The 16742-nt window shown below is 40.9% G+C and overlaps 1 protein-coding gene across 2 annotated transcripts in view; it reads right to left on the reverse strand.

The window, feature by feature from the left end:
- The window catches only part of AMFR (autocrine motility factor receptor), a 45836-nt gene extending 34390 nt beyond the window's left edge, over positions 1-11446 (reverse strand). Inside the window, exons 1-3 of one of the 2 annotated variants that reach the window (XM_054048663.1) lie at positions 11035-11446; positions 5822-5914; positions 2291-2455 (exon numbers count right to left, since the gene is read on the reverse strand). In XM_054048663.1, the coding sequence (XP_053904638.1) occupies positions 2291-2455; positions 5822-5914; positions 11035-11235 (459 nt within the window). In that variant the 5' untranslated portion in view covers positions 11236-11446. The remainder of the gene's footprint in view (positions 1-2290; positions 2456-5821; positions 5915-11034) is intronic. The other variant, XM_054048662.1, reaches the window with a different exon arrangement.
- Positions 11447-16742: the final 5296 nt, after the last annotated feature.

The raw sequence follows: 16742 nt of genomic DNA on the forward strand, positions 1-16742 counted from the left end.
CCCAACTCCCTGCCCCAGCCTGAAGTCCCCTCCCACACCCTGAACCCCTCATTTCTGGCCCCACCGCAGAGTCTGCACCCCCAGTTAGAGCCCTCACCCCCTCCTGCACCCCAACTCCCTGCCCCAGCCCAGTGAAAGTGAGTGAGGGGGGAGAGCAAGCCACCAAAGGAGGGAGAATGTAGTGAGCGGGGGCAGGGCTAGGGTGTTCGGTTTTGTGCGACTAGGAAGTTGGCAACCCTACTGGAGGGTATGTTTTAGAAAGATATCTAGTCTTGATTTAAAGATGTCAAGGGATGGAGAATACACTACTACCATAGGTAAGTTGTTCCAATGATTAGTTACCCTCGCTGTTAAAAAATTGTGCCTTATTTCTAGTTTGAATTTGTCTAACTTCAACTCCCAACACTGGATCTTGTTATACCTTTTTCTCCTAGATTAAAGAGCCATCAGAAATCTCTCCCCATCCAGGTATTGGTAGACCATGCTCACCTTTTGATCAGAAGACTGAACAATATTTCCTATATTACATATAATTTTAACTGAAAATTCTTATATGCTTTGCTTATAGATTATACCAAAAATAAAGTTATCTTAATTTAAGGATGAAACTCTCAGTCTGGGGTGTTTGGTTAATTATTAAGTTGGCTCACATATTTCATGCATTCAGTTGCTAAATTCATTCTTCTTTCCCCATTTGAGTTGGAGTCAGCTTCATAATCACACATTTATCAAGAAAAGTATTATAATCCAGACTAATGTTTTCCTTCAACAAGAAAGGAAGTCCCAGTACCAGAGCTCCTTTCTTAAGAACTCTCGCTCAAACACAATAAGCATTTCTACCTTTACAGTCTGCTCTCTCTTAGCCTTCTAGAAGATAACTTCAGTACACCAAGAACTGCTAGATAACCTTCCTGTTGATCTCTGGTTTAGTTATTCCACCCCACTCAATCTCATTTCACTCAAGGCCACTATCAAACTGCTGGAAAGGCAACCCTTCCTGGGTGGTGAAATGGGAAAAAAATGGGGAGTACAAGAGGCCTTAAAATACAGAGTTTGGGGTAAACCAGCGAATTCAGTCTGGCTCAGGCTTTTATTTAATGACACTGAAGCAAAGAAAGCAGCACGTACTTTATAGATATTTAAGTGTCTACAATTACTCAAGTACAAAGCTGATTTTTCTAATCTCAATAATAGTCCATAAAAAAAGAGAATTAAAGTGCTTGTCAGGAAACATATATTGTGGCACACACACTACCATGTGAAAGCTTTTAATTTTGTAATCTACATTATATCGCTAGTCATATGTCCAGCATAATAAACAGACCTGGCCCAGTTCGAGGGATCAGATTACAACAGTGTGCGTAAGGCTCAATTTGTTTATTTAACTAAAACTGAACTGACACTTCATTCATTTTAAGACCCCTATCAAATGTGCACTCCAATAACTTACTCAAGGGCATTGTTTCTCACTACTCTGCTCCCTATCCTTGTTTAGAACCATCTTAGCTCTCCATAGTCTCATTGCTATTGGTGCAAAAGCCATGTCCTCTACAGCTCCAGCCACCTGGTACGGCCTCTCTGCAATCCTCCATCTCATTTAATTTCCCAGATGAAGACTGTCTTTCCTCCTCTCCCCCTCTGTGACTCACTATTTAACTCTCTAATACAGATATCGTTTGGGATACAGTTTATAATATACGGTACATATAAAGATGCATTGTGTGCCATCAGTTCTTGATAGAGGCACAAGGATCATAACTATTTCAAAGCATGAAAACTGCACAGAAACTATAAATACGCAGTGAAATCCAATTCCTTTTGCTCTATTCTTTGTAATTTCACTTTGAGAGATCAAAAAAAATTTCAAACTACCCTCAGAAAACTACCTAACTGGGCATCAAACTGAGGGCGATTTTCTAGAATTCTTAGCTAAGGCAATTTGAGGAGGACACTTTTTAAAAAAGGAGATTTATAGCAGTAATTCTAGGCAAGGCAAGAACACACGGAGCTTTACATCTGAGGATCTTTCAGCATTTTATGAAAAAGGATAAATATCATTTAACATGGGATGATCATTTAAGATAGGAGAACTGTAGCAGGGAGGTTAAGGGCCTGATATTCAGAGGTGCTAAGGATTCGCAGCTCAGTTTGAAGTCAGTGGGAGATATGAGTGCTCAACATCTCTGAAAAATCAAGCCTTAAGTGACACAACCAAGGCCACACAATGAGTCAGTGCTGGCACTGGGAGCAGAACTCATCTCCCAACACACAGGCATTAGGAAAAACTTACATATTCAAATCGATCCTTGCACAGCTGAACCATGAGGTGGAGAAACACAAGCCCAGAGAACCAGAGGCACCACATGACCACCTCTTCCACTGTCTGAACATTCAGCACACCAAAAATAAAGATAAACTTGTAGAAGATGAAATTCCAGAATTTGTCCTTCAGATGCTAAAAAGGAAGATATTTATTTCTGTAGGTAATCAAAGTAGTTACACAAAGCTCAAATACAAAATTATCCACCCTGGCTATTTTATTAATAAAAAAACCCTATAATAATTTTCAACTTATGCAGTTTCTTCATCATGTGCAATTCTTCGACATGTCTCACAATTATTTAATCCTCATGACGCACCCATGAGACAGGGAAGTATCCGCATTTCACAAGTAGGAAACTTGCTACACAGCAAGTCAGTGGTAGAATGGGGAGTAGAAACCCCAACTCACAGTCACTTGCATTACCTGCTACTATCATTTAGCACGTGCTTTAGGACAGTACTTACAAGTCCCATTGTGCTAGATATTGGAGAGAGGAAAAGGACAGTCCCTGCTCCAGGGAGCTTATGGTCTCAGTTGAGCTAAGAAGCAAAAGATGAGTGCAACAGATAATAGGCAGGAGGGAAGATGAAGGAAACAGAAGTATGAAAATGTGATAGGCCAGCTATAGGGACAGCTAGATGGGGATAGTTTGTATTATTTTTAAAATAACAGGATATAAATAACACAAACATGAGAAATATTAGAAATTCCTGCCATCAAGGGGGATGGATTTAAGTCACCAATTTTAATGATTTGCATCTGTACTTTTTAAGAAGGCTGATTCCCATTGGTTGGTAGCCATTAAAACATGCTTATTTGCAAACAAATACAGCCTTTACATTAAATTTGGTGCTTCTTTTTGCTAACCAGGAGGATACACTATAAAAACATTAATTTAAGCAATTAAATTACTTAACTCACATTTATCTAGATAGTTAATTTTTATATTTTTAAATTATGTTAGAAAATTGTGATTTTTTTTTTTGAACTTGGGATTTGTGTCAAGCTCTATTTGAATGGAAAGTCAAATACAATTAAAAATGCACAAAAACAACATTTTTTTAATTAAATAAAACTACCTTAACTGTGCTGGATACATAAGAAACACGTTTATCAAAACATGTTTTGCATCTAAAACTGATTTATTAAACAGGTTCTCTCTCTATGTAAACTATTTATCTTTAATTAGAAAACTGAATGATTGTTTCTGGTCACCATGCCCTTCAAGATTTTAGAACTGGTAGATCTCATCCTCTCATACCTACTTTTTGTTCATAGATTGGAAGAAGAAAACAAGCTTTCCTGTGTTTCCAATTCCCAATTGATTTCTTAACTTGAATGAATCTGTCACTGAACTGAACCTGAATACACTGAAACGAAGAAAATATTCTCTCTGCACCTGCAAAAGAGGCTACTGCTGTCAGTCAAAGATGCTTTAGCATGTCAACAAACTTTGGTTCCAGGCTTTTAGCCAGTCACTCCCACCAGCTCAATGGTTTGACTTTCTTTAAAACTTGGTGACAAACATGTTCTAATATGTTTTTAATTATTTTAAGTGATTTAAATAGATTATAGTAAATTTAAGCCTTAACATAGGTTATCATCCATTTTTATCCATGCTGCCTGTCATCTACCTAGCCTCCACTAGACACCCATTTCTCTTAAGGTGTATTGACTAAATGATCTTCCTTTTGTACCACTGCAACAAGACAGTGCAGCATTGTAGATAAAGGTTTTTTTTAACTATGTATTTGTACAGTGCTTAACACAATGGGGCCTTTATCTCAACTGGATCCTCAGTATCATAGCAATGTGATAAAAGTCACAAAAATCTAACCCTCTAAAAACACTCAATGTATAAGACGCTTGGTCTCCAACATAATGGCTACATGCAAGAAGGGAGGAGATGAGCAACAGTGGGACAGGAAAATCATTCCCACACACATGCAATCAGAAAGAAAGACAGTACACTGGTTAGTTACTGCAGGATAAAAGCCACTGTACAATTTGCAGGGCATGGGGAGGCTTTATAGAAAAAAAAATCAATCCTCTTTATAAAAACACAATGAAATCATCAGCAAGAAGGCTAATAATTCCTTCAGGGTGATCGCATTTTTGACCTACCAACATATATAGCCTGTCTTTCAAAGGAAGCTATCAAAGTACATTTCAATTTTTAAAGGGACAGTGAACACAGTAGAAACTAGCATTGACACTGCTTTGAATTCCATGTCCATATGGTCACCACGGACAACTGAAAAAAATCTAGCGCAAAGCTCTGGGAGAGTGCCTCACCTTTAAAGCATAGGCACTGCAGTCAGAGGTCTTTAGGTTTGTGAATCACCAATATGATAGATTGCAAGAGATCTGTGAACAAGTAAATAATAGTGCCCCATTTGCACTGCATGCCTGTTACATTAAAACTTCTATGGCTTAATTTTTTTCAGTGACTGCATGCGTGTGTGTATATATAGAGAGAGAGAGAGAGAGAGAGAGAAAGAAAACATATTTTGAAGGGACACAGTCAACTTGATTTTTGAAAATTAATTTTCAAAATAACTATTTTCTGATAGAACAGGTTTTAAATAGTATGTCCTGAAATCTTTTTAAAAATCCTTTAAAAAATGTTTTTCGTGCTTCCTTGCTGATGTTTAGAAGAGGGGCAAGCCTAGGGCCAGTAACAAATGACTTGGGCTCAGCTCTCCTGCCCTCTCTGTGCACGTGTCTGCCGACTGACACTGATGGGACACCTCCTCTTCTTGCAGAGGCTGAAGGTACATGAGAATTATGTCATCATGCCAGAGCATGAGGCAAGAGTTGTAGCTGACCAGTACTAAAACAGTGAAATTGACTATGTAAAAAAGTACTGTGAAGTGCACAAAGTAAACTAAAATCAAAAATAGAGAATTGTTTTCCTCTAATTCCCTTTAAAATTAAGAGCACTTGTACGCACAGGAACAAAATTTTTGATGGAAGTGTAATTTCTTAGTTGATAGGTGTCCTTTTAAAATAAAATAGCAGCTCACCAAAATTAAAGTTCTTCTTCAGAAACAAGCCAGAAGATTTATGGATGCTTATATATGAACTGAGTAGTTTACCCATAAGAGAACTGCAAAGGGCTTCTTGGTTTATTTTAAACTTCCATACATTTTATTGAATGTGCATTTTCAAAATATCAAAAGGGGATATCTCCAAATCATGGACAAATCACCTTCTAAGCTCGGGGTTAAAAAGGGAAGCAATTTTGATGGAAAGATGGGCAAAATCAATCTTACTTTTAAAAAAATCGTTGTAAATCATAAGAGCTACATTTGTATCTCTAAAAAACTGTTAGGGTGCTAAATGTTAATCTGTGCACCTCTCAATATTCCCAGATGGGATATTAAAACCATTCACTTACAAAAAAAACCCCATGTGAAGATAAATAAGAGACAGATTAAGAAAACAAGTATCTGAGAGCAAGGCAATTCGTCTAGAAACCTCATATGTTTTACTTACCTGCTTCTCACTAACACGAAGAGGACCAAACACCGCACACTGGATTAGTTTAGCAATCAACATCAGGAAACAGCAGGCAGTATTTACCAGTACCTAAAAAGAAATTAAACATATTTTAGTCCTAGTCATAAAAGAGAGCACTATATCTCACCCCCTTGTTATTGTGCAGTACAGTATTTGTTTCAGTTAGTCTGTAAAATATGCCCCTTCCTAAGCCTAACTTCTAGGCACAGTACAGTAGAATACATGTCATTATCATTTCATTTGTGGAAACGCTGATCTGTGTCATTACGAGCAACAGCATCATTATGCAGATAACCAAGCTACCACACCTACATTTGCAAGGAAACAGATTTATTTACCCAAGTTATCATTAATACCTTACATCATTAAAAATGAAATAATGTCAGAATTTGATTTTCTTTTCACTATTTATTTAGTTTACTTATTTTATCCATCTCAGCTTAGACAATAAAAACTGACTAGTCAAATTCATTTTTGTTCCCAGTAAATTTTACTTTCTGGTTTCCACTGGCTTTACGCTTTAGCAACAGCTGATTTATGATGCCCCACATCATCAGGTCAGTGGCATTCAGAAATGATTAATGAGTCGTTCAAAACATTTTTAAATCTAAGAGCGTAGTTTAGATTAGCAATCATCATTTAACTGGACTGGTTCAACATATCAAAAACTTTTAAAACTGCATCAGATTTACCAATTAGTACAAATTATTGTGAACATTTTCTAGAATAAAATTCATAAACTTTAACATTTTAAAAATACAGTACTTAAAAGGCAACGAGGAGTCTGGTGGCACCTTAAAGACTAACAGATTTATTTCGGCATAAGCTTTTCTGGGTAAAAACCCACTTCTTCAGATGCATGGAGTGAAAATTACAAATACAGGCATAAATACATATTGGCACATGAAGAGAAGGGAGTTACCTTACAACTGGAGAACCAATGATGAAGGCCAATTTAGTCAGGGTGGATGTGGTCCACTCCCAATAACTGATGAAGAAGTGGGTTTTTTACCCATGAAATCTTATGCCCAAATAAATTTGTTAGTCTTTAAGGTGCCACCAGACTCCTTGTTGTTTTTGTGGATACAGACTAACATGGCTACCCATCTGATACTTAGTACTTAAAAGGGACACTGTCAATTTAAAAATCATATATGCTGCAAACAAATTTATATCTTACTATAAACACCTTAATAGATTATTCAAAGTTATCATTTTTAAAATCCATTTACTTTTCACTGTTTATGCTCTGACTTTTTGCTTTTCTCTCAGCCCAGACAATAAAAATCAATAAAGTCAGTTTCCCTTTTGCTTATAGTCAGTGTCATTTCCAAGTCCTTACTTTGGGAATATTTGCCACCCAAACACACGGGAGAATACTTATTTGTTTAAAATACACTGTTTTCATTTGAACTTTTTTTTTAAATTGTGAAATATTTCCATTAGTCTCAGGGTTGATAAAAATATGCTAGCAAATTTTAAATTTGGGGCCAAATTTAAGTTGACAGGGTCCTTTACAAGGAATTATTTTTAAAATGATCAAGTTGTTTCCCTCCTAAATTACAAATGTATATTTTAGTTTCCAAAAAAACATTTTACAGAAGCCATAAAAGCTTGGTTATGCCTGTTGCCAACATGCAAGTCTAACTACACACTTGTCACAGGTAATGCTTTGCATAACACAGACATCAAGCAAAATTAGGCTCTAGGTTGGTCTGTGCTGAAATTTTCTAAATCTATCTCACCTTGATATTTAAATTGCTGAATACAAGTCAGAATACTCCAGTCTGAACATGTTCACAGTGACATCATTCATACCAGGCCTGAAAAGCTAATAAATAAAACCTATCTGCTTTCTGGAACTGCGCCAGTTAAATCTCTCTGGGATTATAGCTCTTGACAGCCATTTCAATGAAAATCGTAATGAGTAGAAAATACTGTATCGCTTAAACTGGTTTCTCGTTTTTTTGCTAACTAGTCCTTTTGATTAACTTTTGAACTATATAGGACACAAGAAGTGAGAAATGATGAGAGGATACATTCCAATAACACAGCACTTAAAGGGACACGGTACAATTTTTCAAAGCGCCTCACCAACTTGGGAACCTAAATCCCATTTTCTAAAGGGACTCAAGAGCCTTTAAATGTCTTTTGCACTTTTGAAAATTTACCCATAGTCAATTTAAAAATCATATATTGTTTACCTACAGATTGGTACCACCACCTTGGATTATTAAACACAAAGGAATTTAAAAATCTAATATACCCAGTCACTATTTATGTTCTTCGTTGAGGTTTTTTTAATCTCAGTAGGCACGGACAACGAAAATCAATGAAGTAGGGATAGTCTTTTTATTCTGGTTGTACAGCACCTCACACAGTGGGGTCCTGGTCAATGACTAGGTCTCCTAAGTACTATGGCAATACAAATAATAATAATAAATTGTAGTCATTTATAGTCACTTCCATTTTCAGGTTCTCATGCTGCATGTTTTGGTTTCTGACACTGCAGGTGATTTTTTTCTTTTTAAGATTATGGAAACATTTCTACTCACCTTAGGTTTTGCAAAATCTTTGTTTCAAAATTTTGGGCAAAAGACATAATCCTCTCTTACAAACATTTATTACTGAGTATCATGTTTAATGTTTTGAATTGTCTCATTGGCTAATCCCAAAGCGTCACAGGCATAGTAAACACTATTGTTTTGTAGTGTCCGGATACCTAAATTGACAACATCCCTTTAAAAATTTAACTTTAAAAATAATTTTCGTGTAAAAAGAGAAATGTAAAAAAAAAATAATGGAGATATCCCATCTCCTAGAACTGGAAGGGACCTTGAAAGGTCATCAAGTCCAGCCCCCTGCCTTCATTAGCAGGACCAAGTACTGATTTTGCCCCAGATCCACAAGTGATCCCCTCAAGGATTGAACTCACAACCCTGGGTTTAGCAGGCCAATGCTCAAACCACTGAGCTATCCCTCCCACCTAAAGAAAGACATTAAAATATTAAATTGAGCACAAAGCATATACTTTATCCAAGTACAAACTGTGGTATACACACACAGGTACGCTGCGACAATTAACATATTACTATCTTAGTGACCACAAAGACAGTCTACAATCTGACTTTTGTTTCGTTTTACACCAAGTTCATGTAAATTAACACAGTCTGCAGAGCCTGGAGGATCGAGAGAGAGAGAGAGAGAGAGAACAAAGCCAATTTCAAAAAATACATACAAAATCCTTTAAAAGATCAGTAAAGACTAGTAAACCATGATTTCTTGATCAGGGCCCAAAATTAAAAAATTAAAAATTGGGTCCAGGGCAAAAGAGCAAAGTATGTTTTTAACATTAAAACATAAGAGTAACTGGCTTTAACTCCTTTTTTCATTTATAAACTGAAATCTGCCAAACAGACAGCCATATAGAGAAATCTCTGCTTAGCAACACAACAGATGCACTATGAACATGGTGTCCAGATTGCCTCTCCCAATCTGACTCAATACTGACCTGGAGGGACCAGTTCTAAGGGCAAAGTGAGTTAAATTCCTGTGGAGTGTTCACACTCTTTGTCCTCTCTGCTGAAGCTAACAAGGGAGCCTAACCAGGGAAGCAATTTTTTGTAATGTAGACATTGGGACTAAATTCTAGGCAAGTTTTCTTCCAGCCTCCAGCATGCAAGGCCCAATGCTGTATAGAAGTTTCTTAATGTTGCTAGCATTGGCTCAAGTCCACCTGTTTTAGCAACACGGGAAGCTGACAGCAGACAGACCACTAGTGTTTAGACCCAAACCAGCACTCAAAACGGCACTCCGCCTACTCTACAGCTCCCAAAATTGTGAATGCTGATGAAGCCAAAATGGTGTTAGTAGCCGCAAGAAATGTTGAACAATTTCTCTAATGAATGCAAGGTCTAAAACTAAAGTTTACCAGTGCAAACTTGCACCTATTTAACATGTAATTTAAATGCAGTTTAAATCCTGGTGTAAATCACACTACTGGGCTCAGAAACTGATAAAGAGGACTTCTGTTCAGTGACTGAGTCTAACCTCTATAACTGGACCTTGGAAACCAGACTCAGACCAGCAGACTCACTTCAGACAAACCAATGGCCAGCCTCATCACACATTTCAGAGTAGAAGCCGTGTTAGTCTGTATCCGCAAAAAGAACAGGAGTACTTGTGGCACCTTAGAGACTAACAAATTTATTAGAGCATAAGCTTTCGTGGACTACAAGCCCACTTCTTCAGCTATCAGTCACTACAGACCTAGTCCAGATTCAATCCAGTGACCAGTGAACTACAGTAGGGTATGTTTGAACCATGGCTGTGCTATTTACACAAGAGTCTTCTAGTTGGGGGAGGGAACTATATCCTCCAAGTCTGGGGGACTCTGTTATCCCCAGAGGGAGCTGGAAGTCAAGCCTGGGGCCTCATCCCTGGGGCATCAAGGCAATTGCACCCCTAGGATCTGCAGGTCACCCTCCCACAAAGCAAGCCCCCCAACATCACTCATTCCTTCAGGAATACTTAGCCCTCCCCAGCTCAGCTACCCACCCTCAGCGCTCCCTCCCCCCAACCACACTCCAGCCCAGCTACCTGTCCTACAGGACCTTCTGTGTCCCCAAACCACTACCCATCCCCAGGCCCCTTTTCCCCCCACGCCCCTAGCCAGATCCAGGGCCCCTTTCTGGGACCCCAGCCTCACTGCTCCCGCCAAGGCCCATCTCCCACCATTCCCGCCCCCCCCCAGCCTCACTGCCCCCACTCCCAGTCCTCCCCAGGCCCCTCTCCCCCCACTCCCGCCCCTCCAGCTTCACTGCCCCCCCGGGCCCCTCTCCCACTCCCCCCAGCCTCACTGCCCCCTCTCCCACCCCCCCAGCCTCACTGCCCCCTCTCCCACCCCCCCAGCCTCACTGCCCCCTCTCCCACCCCCCCAGCCTCAGTGTCCCCCCCCGCCTCACTGCCCCCACGCCCCTCTCCCGCCCCCCCCGCCTCACTGCCCCCACGCCCCTCTCCCGCCCCCCCCGCCTCACTGCCCCCACTCCCCTCTCCCGCCCCCCCCTCACTGCCCCCACTCCCGGCCTCCCCACCCCGGGCCCCTCTCCCGGCCCCCCAGCCTCACTGCCCGCCCCCGGGCCCCTCTCCCCCCACTGCCCGCCCCTCTCCCGGCCCGGCCCGGCTCTCACCCAGACGCAGAGGCTGTCCGACAGCAGGTAGTAGGCGACGTCCAGGGGCTGGGGCCCGGCTCCGGGCGCAGACTCGCCGGCGGGGCCCTGGCTGAGGGCGCGGTAGGCGCTGACGACGCTGCCGAGCAGCCCCAGCGCGCTGAGCCCCGTGTAGGTGCGGAGGCTGGGCCAGGGGAAGCGCTCCAGGAAGAGCAGCGGCATCGCGGCCACGGGCCTCCAGCGGCCCCCTCCGCTTCCCTGAGCCGGGCCTGTCCCCCGCGCCCCCGGCTCGGCTCGGCTCGGCCCGGCCCGCGGCCTAACGCTCCCTCCCGGCTCCCGCTCACACTCCCGCGGCCGCAGCTACGGGCCCCGACTCGCTGGCCCTCCGCGGGCTCCTCCTTCCTGCCTGCGCCGGGCCTGGGCGGGCGCCTCCCCCTGGGCCTGCCGCGCCCGCCGATCGCCCAGCACCGCCCCCGGCTGGAGGGGCCGGAGGGGCCGCGGGTGTGAAGTGTAGCGGGGGGGGAGGCGGATGCGCTTTGAGGCGCCGAACAGCAAACGGCCAAGGAAAGTCTCCCCCGTCCCTCCTCCGCACACCGGGGTGCCGCGGCGGCGGTGGATTAGCCCCGTTCCCCGTCGGGGCTGGCTCCGGAGAGAAGCTGCAGCCTGTGTACAACGCGGGGTAATGCAACGCACTGGGGCCGCGCCACGGCCGAGAAGGGAGAGAGGATGGGCCGGGTCTGGAAGGGAAAATGAGGATGTGAAAGACTTGGAGGTTTTCCACACTAGGGTGAACTCAGGGTCCGCTTTTGAAAGGTCTTTAGGTGCCTAAAGATGCAGATGGGCACCGAGCGGGGTTATCCAAAAGAACCTGGGCACCTAACTGGCACCCGGGTAGTTTTGAAAATCTCCCTATGCCCCCTTTAGGGCATCTTTAGGCACCCAGATACCTTTGGAAGTCTGGCCCTGAGTCCTTTGGAGGTTAGCAGGTATGGCAAAGGCAGGGAAGCCAGACCTAGTCTCTCCCTCTCTAATTAGTGTGCTTCAACACTTCTTTATACATTAGAGGTATAATAATGTATAAAAAATAATAATCCAAACCATCAAGAAATCAGGATCAAATCTACCTATTTGCTGACCATCAGTGTGGAGATGCTGTTACAAAAAATCTGGACTTGCTGAGAGCAAATAGAGTTATTTCACAATCCTTCCCACTTAACACCCTTTAAAGTACTGGTTCTCAACCTTTCCAGACTACTGTACCCCTTTCAGGAGTCTGATTTCAGCCCCAGGTGGCAAAGCTAAGTCTTCTGCCCAGGGATGAAGCTAAAGCCAGAGCCCTACCATATGGGGCTGAAGCACATAATTTAGCTCCACGAGGCCCACTGTAGTGTGGGGCCCCAGATAATTGCCCTGCTTGCCACCCCCTAACCCCATCCCAGGTTGAGAAACATTGACATAGTATATAGAGCAGTATAAACAAGTCATTGTCCGTATAAAGCAACAGAGGGTCCTGTGGCATCTTTGAGACTAACAGAAGTATTGGGAGCATAAGCTTTCGTGGGTAAGAACCTCACTTCTTCAGATGCAATTGTCCGTATGAAATTTTAGTTTGTACTGACTTTGCTATTGCTTTTTATGCTGCCTGTTGTAAAACTAGGCAAATATGCAGATGAGTTGACATGCCCCCTGGAAGACTGCTGCATACCCCGAGTGGTATGTGTATCCCTGGTCGAGAACCACTGCTTAAAAATAAATATGTGTGTCAAGGTGCTGGCATGACAGCCATGGAGAATTGAAGTTTTTCCACTAAACGTGACAGTGGTTTTTCCACATACAGCCGTACCAGCGTGCCTCAACCTGGCCCTGAAGGAACCACTAATAGGGGTGAGGAAATTGCTGTCCTAATTAGTCGCTGTCCTATGAAACATCATTGAAACGAGTGAAATCTCCGTTGTGAACTAGACGGATATCCAAGTCATTTCACATAGGCCAAACCACCACCAGCTGACTGTCGATTAATCACAGTTAACTCATGCTTAACTCAAAAAATTAATCATGATTAAAAAATTAATAGCGATTAACTGCAGTTTTAATTGCACTGTTAAACAATAGAATACCAACTGAAATTTATTAAATCTTTTTGGATAATTTTATATATTTTCAAATATACTGATTTCAATTACAACACAGAATATAAAATGTACAGTGCTCACTTTACATTATTTTTATTACAAATATTTACACAGTAAAAATGATAAAATAAATAGTATTTCTCAACTCACCTCATACAAGTACAGTAGTGCAATCTCTTTTATTGTGAAAGTGCAACTTACAAATGTAGATTTTTTTTTGTTATATAACTGCACTCAAAAAACAAAAAAATGTAAAACTTTAGAGCCTACAAGTCCACTCAGTTCTACTTCTTCTTCAGCCAATCACTAAGACAAACAGGTTTGTGTACATTTACAGGAGATAATGCTGTCTGCTTCTTATTTATAATGTCACCTGAAACTGAGAACAGGTGTTCACATGGCACTTCTTTAGCTGGCATTGCAAGGTATTTATGTGCCAGATATGCTTAACATTCATATGCCCCTTCATGCTTCGGCCACCATTCCAAAGGACATGCTTCCATGCTGATGATGTTCATTAAAAAAAATAATGCATTAATTAAATTTGTGACTGAACTCCTTGGGGGAGAATTGTATGACTCCTGCTCTCTTTTACCCGCATTTTACCATATATTTCATGTTATAGCAGTCTCGGACCTGTTGTTCATTTTAACAATGCTTTTGCTGCAGATTTGACAAAATGCAAAGAACGTACCACTGTGAGATTTCTAAAGATAGCTACAGCACTCGACCCAAGGTTTAAGAATCTGAAGCGTCTTCCAAAATCTGAGAGGAACGAGGTGCAGTGCATGCTTTCAGAAGTCTTAGAAAAACAACACTCCGATGCAGAAACTATAGAACCTGAACCACCAAAAAAGAAAATCAGTCTTCTGCTGGTGGCATCTGACTCACATAATGAAAATGAATGTGACTGTCCGCACTGCTTTGGATTGTTATTGAACAGAACCCATCATCAGCATGGATGCATGTCCTCTGGAATGGTGGTTGAAGCATTAAGGGACATATGAATCTTTAGTGCATTTGGCATGTAAATATCTTGCGATACTGGCTACCACAGTGCCATGCGAATGCCTGTTCCTACTTTCAGGTGACATAGGAAACAAGCGGGCAGCATTATCGTCTGCAAATGTAAACAAACTTGTTCATGTGAGCGATTGGCTGAACAAGAAGGCAGACTGAGTGGACTTGTATATGCTAAAGTTTTACATTGTTTTATTATTTAATGCAGTTTTTTTTGTACATAATTCTACAATTGTAAGTTCAACTCTCATGATAGAGATTGCACTATACTACTTGTATTAGGTGAATTGAAAAATACTATTTGTTTTTTACATATTTGTAATCAAAAATAACTATAAAGTGAGCACTGTACACTGTGTTGTAATTGAAATCAATATATTTAAAATGTAGAAAACTTCCAAAATATTTAAATGGCATTTTATTATTGTTTAACAGTGCTATTAATTGTGATTAATTTTTTTTAATCGCTTCACAGCCCTAGCTTATTTTTAACTCCCACGTGCAAGGTTTATGTGTTGTTTTCGTAGCTTTTAAAATGGTCACCTAATTGCTAATTTGGAGGAACTGGGTTTATGTTTTTTGCCACATGGTGGCACTAAAGCAGTAGTCCATTTTGCAATTTTATTTTTGCAGTCAATATTGGTTAGCCTCCACCATAATGGAAAAAATAATTGGTTGTTCCTTTAAATTAGCAGATCATCATACCACATCGTCCAAGTATTTAAAACTAAGTAGTCTCATTTTCTGTACCACTGTGAGGCTCATGTAATATTAAAATGCCTACCATTCTTAAGCTGTTATGTCAAACTTAATTACATGTATCCATCATGGCAATTCTTGACTTGAACACTCAGTATTTATTTTTAAATGCCATTTGTAAGAATTTATTTGGCATGCAGCTTTGGCTTTTCCAGTTCTCTTTTTTGCTTATTACAGTCCAGCAATAGATTTTCCTTAGCAGCTACATGACAACTTACACTCCTTTTCAGGTCTAGAATGGTAAAAAGTGTGAATTAAAAATTGCAACAGGCATTCTGTAAACCCTCTCAGACAGCAAATGTACAATACTAATTCCAATAAGCATAGAATGTTTAATCACCTACCCCTTATTTTAGGCCCAAGTTTATCTCCCTTGTTTTTGTATGGTAAATCATTCCTCAAAAATGTTGAATCAGAAATTGAAGCTCGTTATTACATTAAGTTCATACTGGGCTTGGGCTTTTCAAAGGGTCAAAGATTTCTCTCTCTCCTTGTTACAGAAGTTACTAGATACTCTTTCCACTTTGTGTTCATATTCCCTCACCCTGCATCAAACATCCACACAAAATACCCTCAACTGTAACTCCCACAGCGTGCAGGACTCAGTTCCCCTGCTCATCATCACAAGACAGATCCTCCAAAGTTGTCAGGTTAGCAGAAGGTGCATATTTCTCACCTGTAGCATTTGGCTTTGGAGCGGAGCCTGGAGCTGGAGCGCAGGCCAGTAGGTTATCCAAAGCTAGAAACTGGGACACAGACTGTTAGCTAATTCTTCTGGGGACAACTACAATAGCAACCAGCTTCTGTCTTAGGGAGCAATACAGCCAAAACAGAATTTAGAATTAATCTAAGTTTAATACCCCAACTGGGGGTTTCTCCCAAAATGCTGCCTCTCCTTAGAGTGTTTAGATGTGGAAGAGTAAGTACAGTAGTAACTTAAGGAAAAGTGAGACAGAGAAGAGACCTCCTAACACAGGTTCATGATGGGGCAGGAAGCCAAGGGCAGTTTTCAAACCTGCATGCCTAAAATTAAATTCCTAAATAGAAGTGACTTGAGATTCTAAGCAGCTGCAGTTCCTATGGACTTTTGTGAGTGCTCTACACCTCCAAAAATAAAACCATTTATTCAGGAGCCTAGCTTTAGGCGTCAAGTCTGTAGTCAGTTTTTGTTTATTTTTTTAAATAAAGTTCCTACAAGGGAGTCCCCCTATCTCCTCCCTCCAACATTTCAGCACAATATATTTTAAGGCAGTTTTGTTTAAATTGTCTTATTTGTTTCTAGTGTAGCTCAGACATAGTGTAAATTAGCCATTAGTCCATACTATGGATGGATATGGTACCATTAAAATAATACATGTCCAGTGATTTCCTAGTGTACCCTTTTCCCCAATTTTTAGAAGATAGATTATTTTTTAAAAGGTGACACACCCAAAAAGAGAAATCCTAGTTGTTTGGATATGTTTAATACTGGCAGTAGATTGAGGTAAACTGAGAAAACGAGATCCCCGAGTCTCAAGGATCCTTTCTAAGAAGGAACAGGTATACAGTTAAACTATAGGAGCTCTGCTCAGTAAGGAGACAGCTCCCAGGGATTGGGCAGATAAATATTTCAATGCAGTTACCAATCTAAATTCAGTTCTATAGCCCTGCCCCCATGACCAATCAGAAAAGTGCTCCTTTAAGGCTCTTTAGGGTATTTTCATATTTTACCTGGATCCCATTAGTTAATATAGGACAGTCCCATGAAAGGTTTTCTGACTGAAATCAGTTGTGTTCTAGATAACTCCATTGAGATCACCAGTAATGAGCAGTCAAGTT

Source organism: Malaclemys terrapin, chromosome 14, assembly GCF_027887155.1.
Source record: "Malaclemys terrapin pileata isolate rMalTer1 chromosome 14, rMalTer1.hap1, whole genome shotgun sequence".
Classification (NCBI taxonomy): domain Eukaryota; kingdom Metazoa; phylum Chordata; order Testudines; family Emydidae; genus Malaclemys; species Malaclemys terrapin.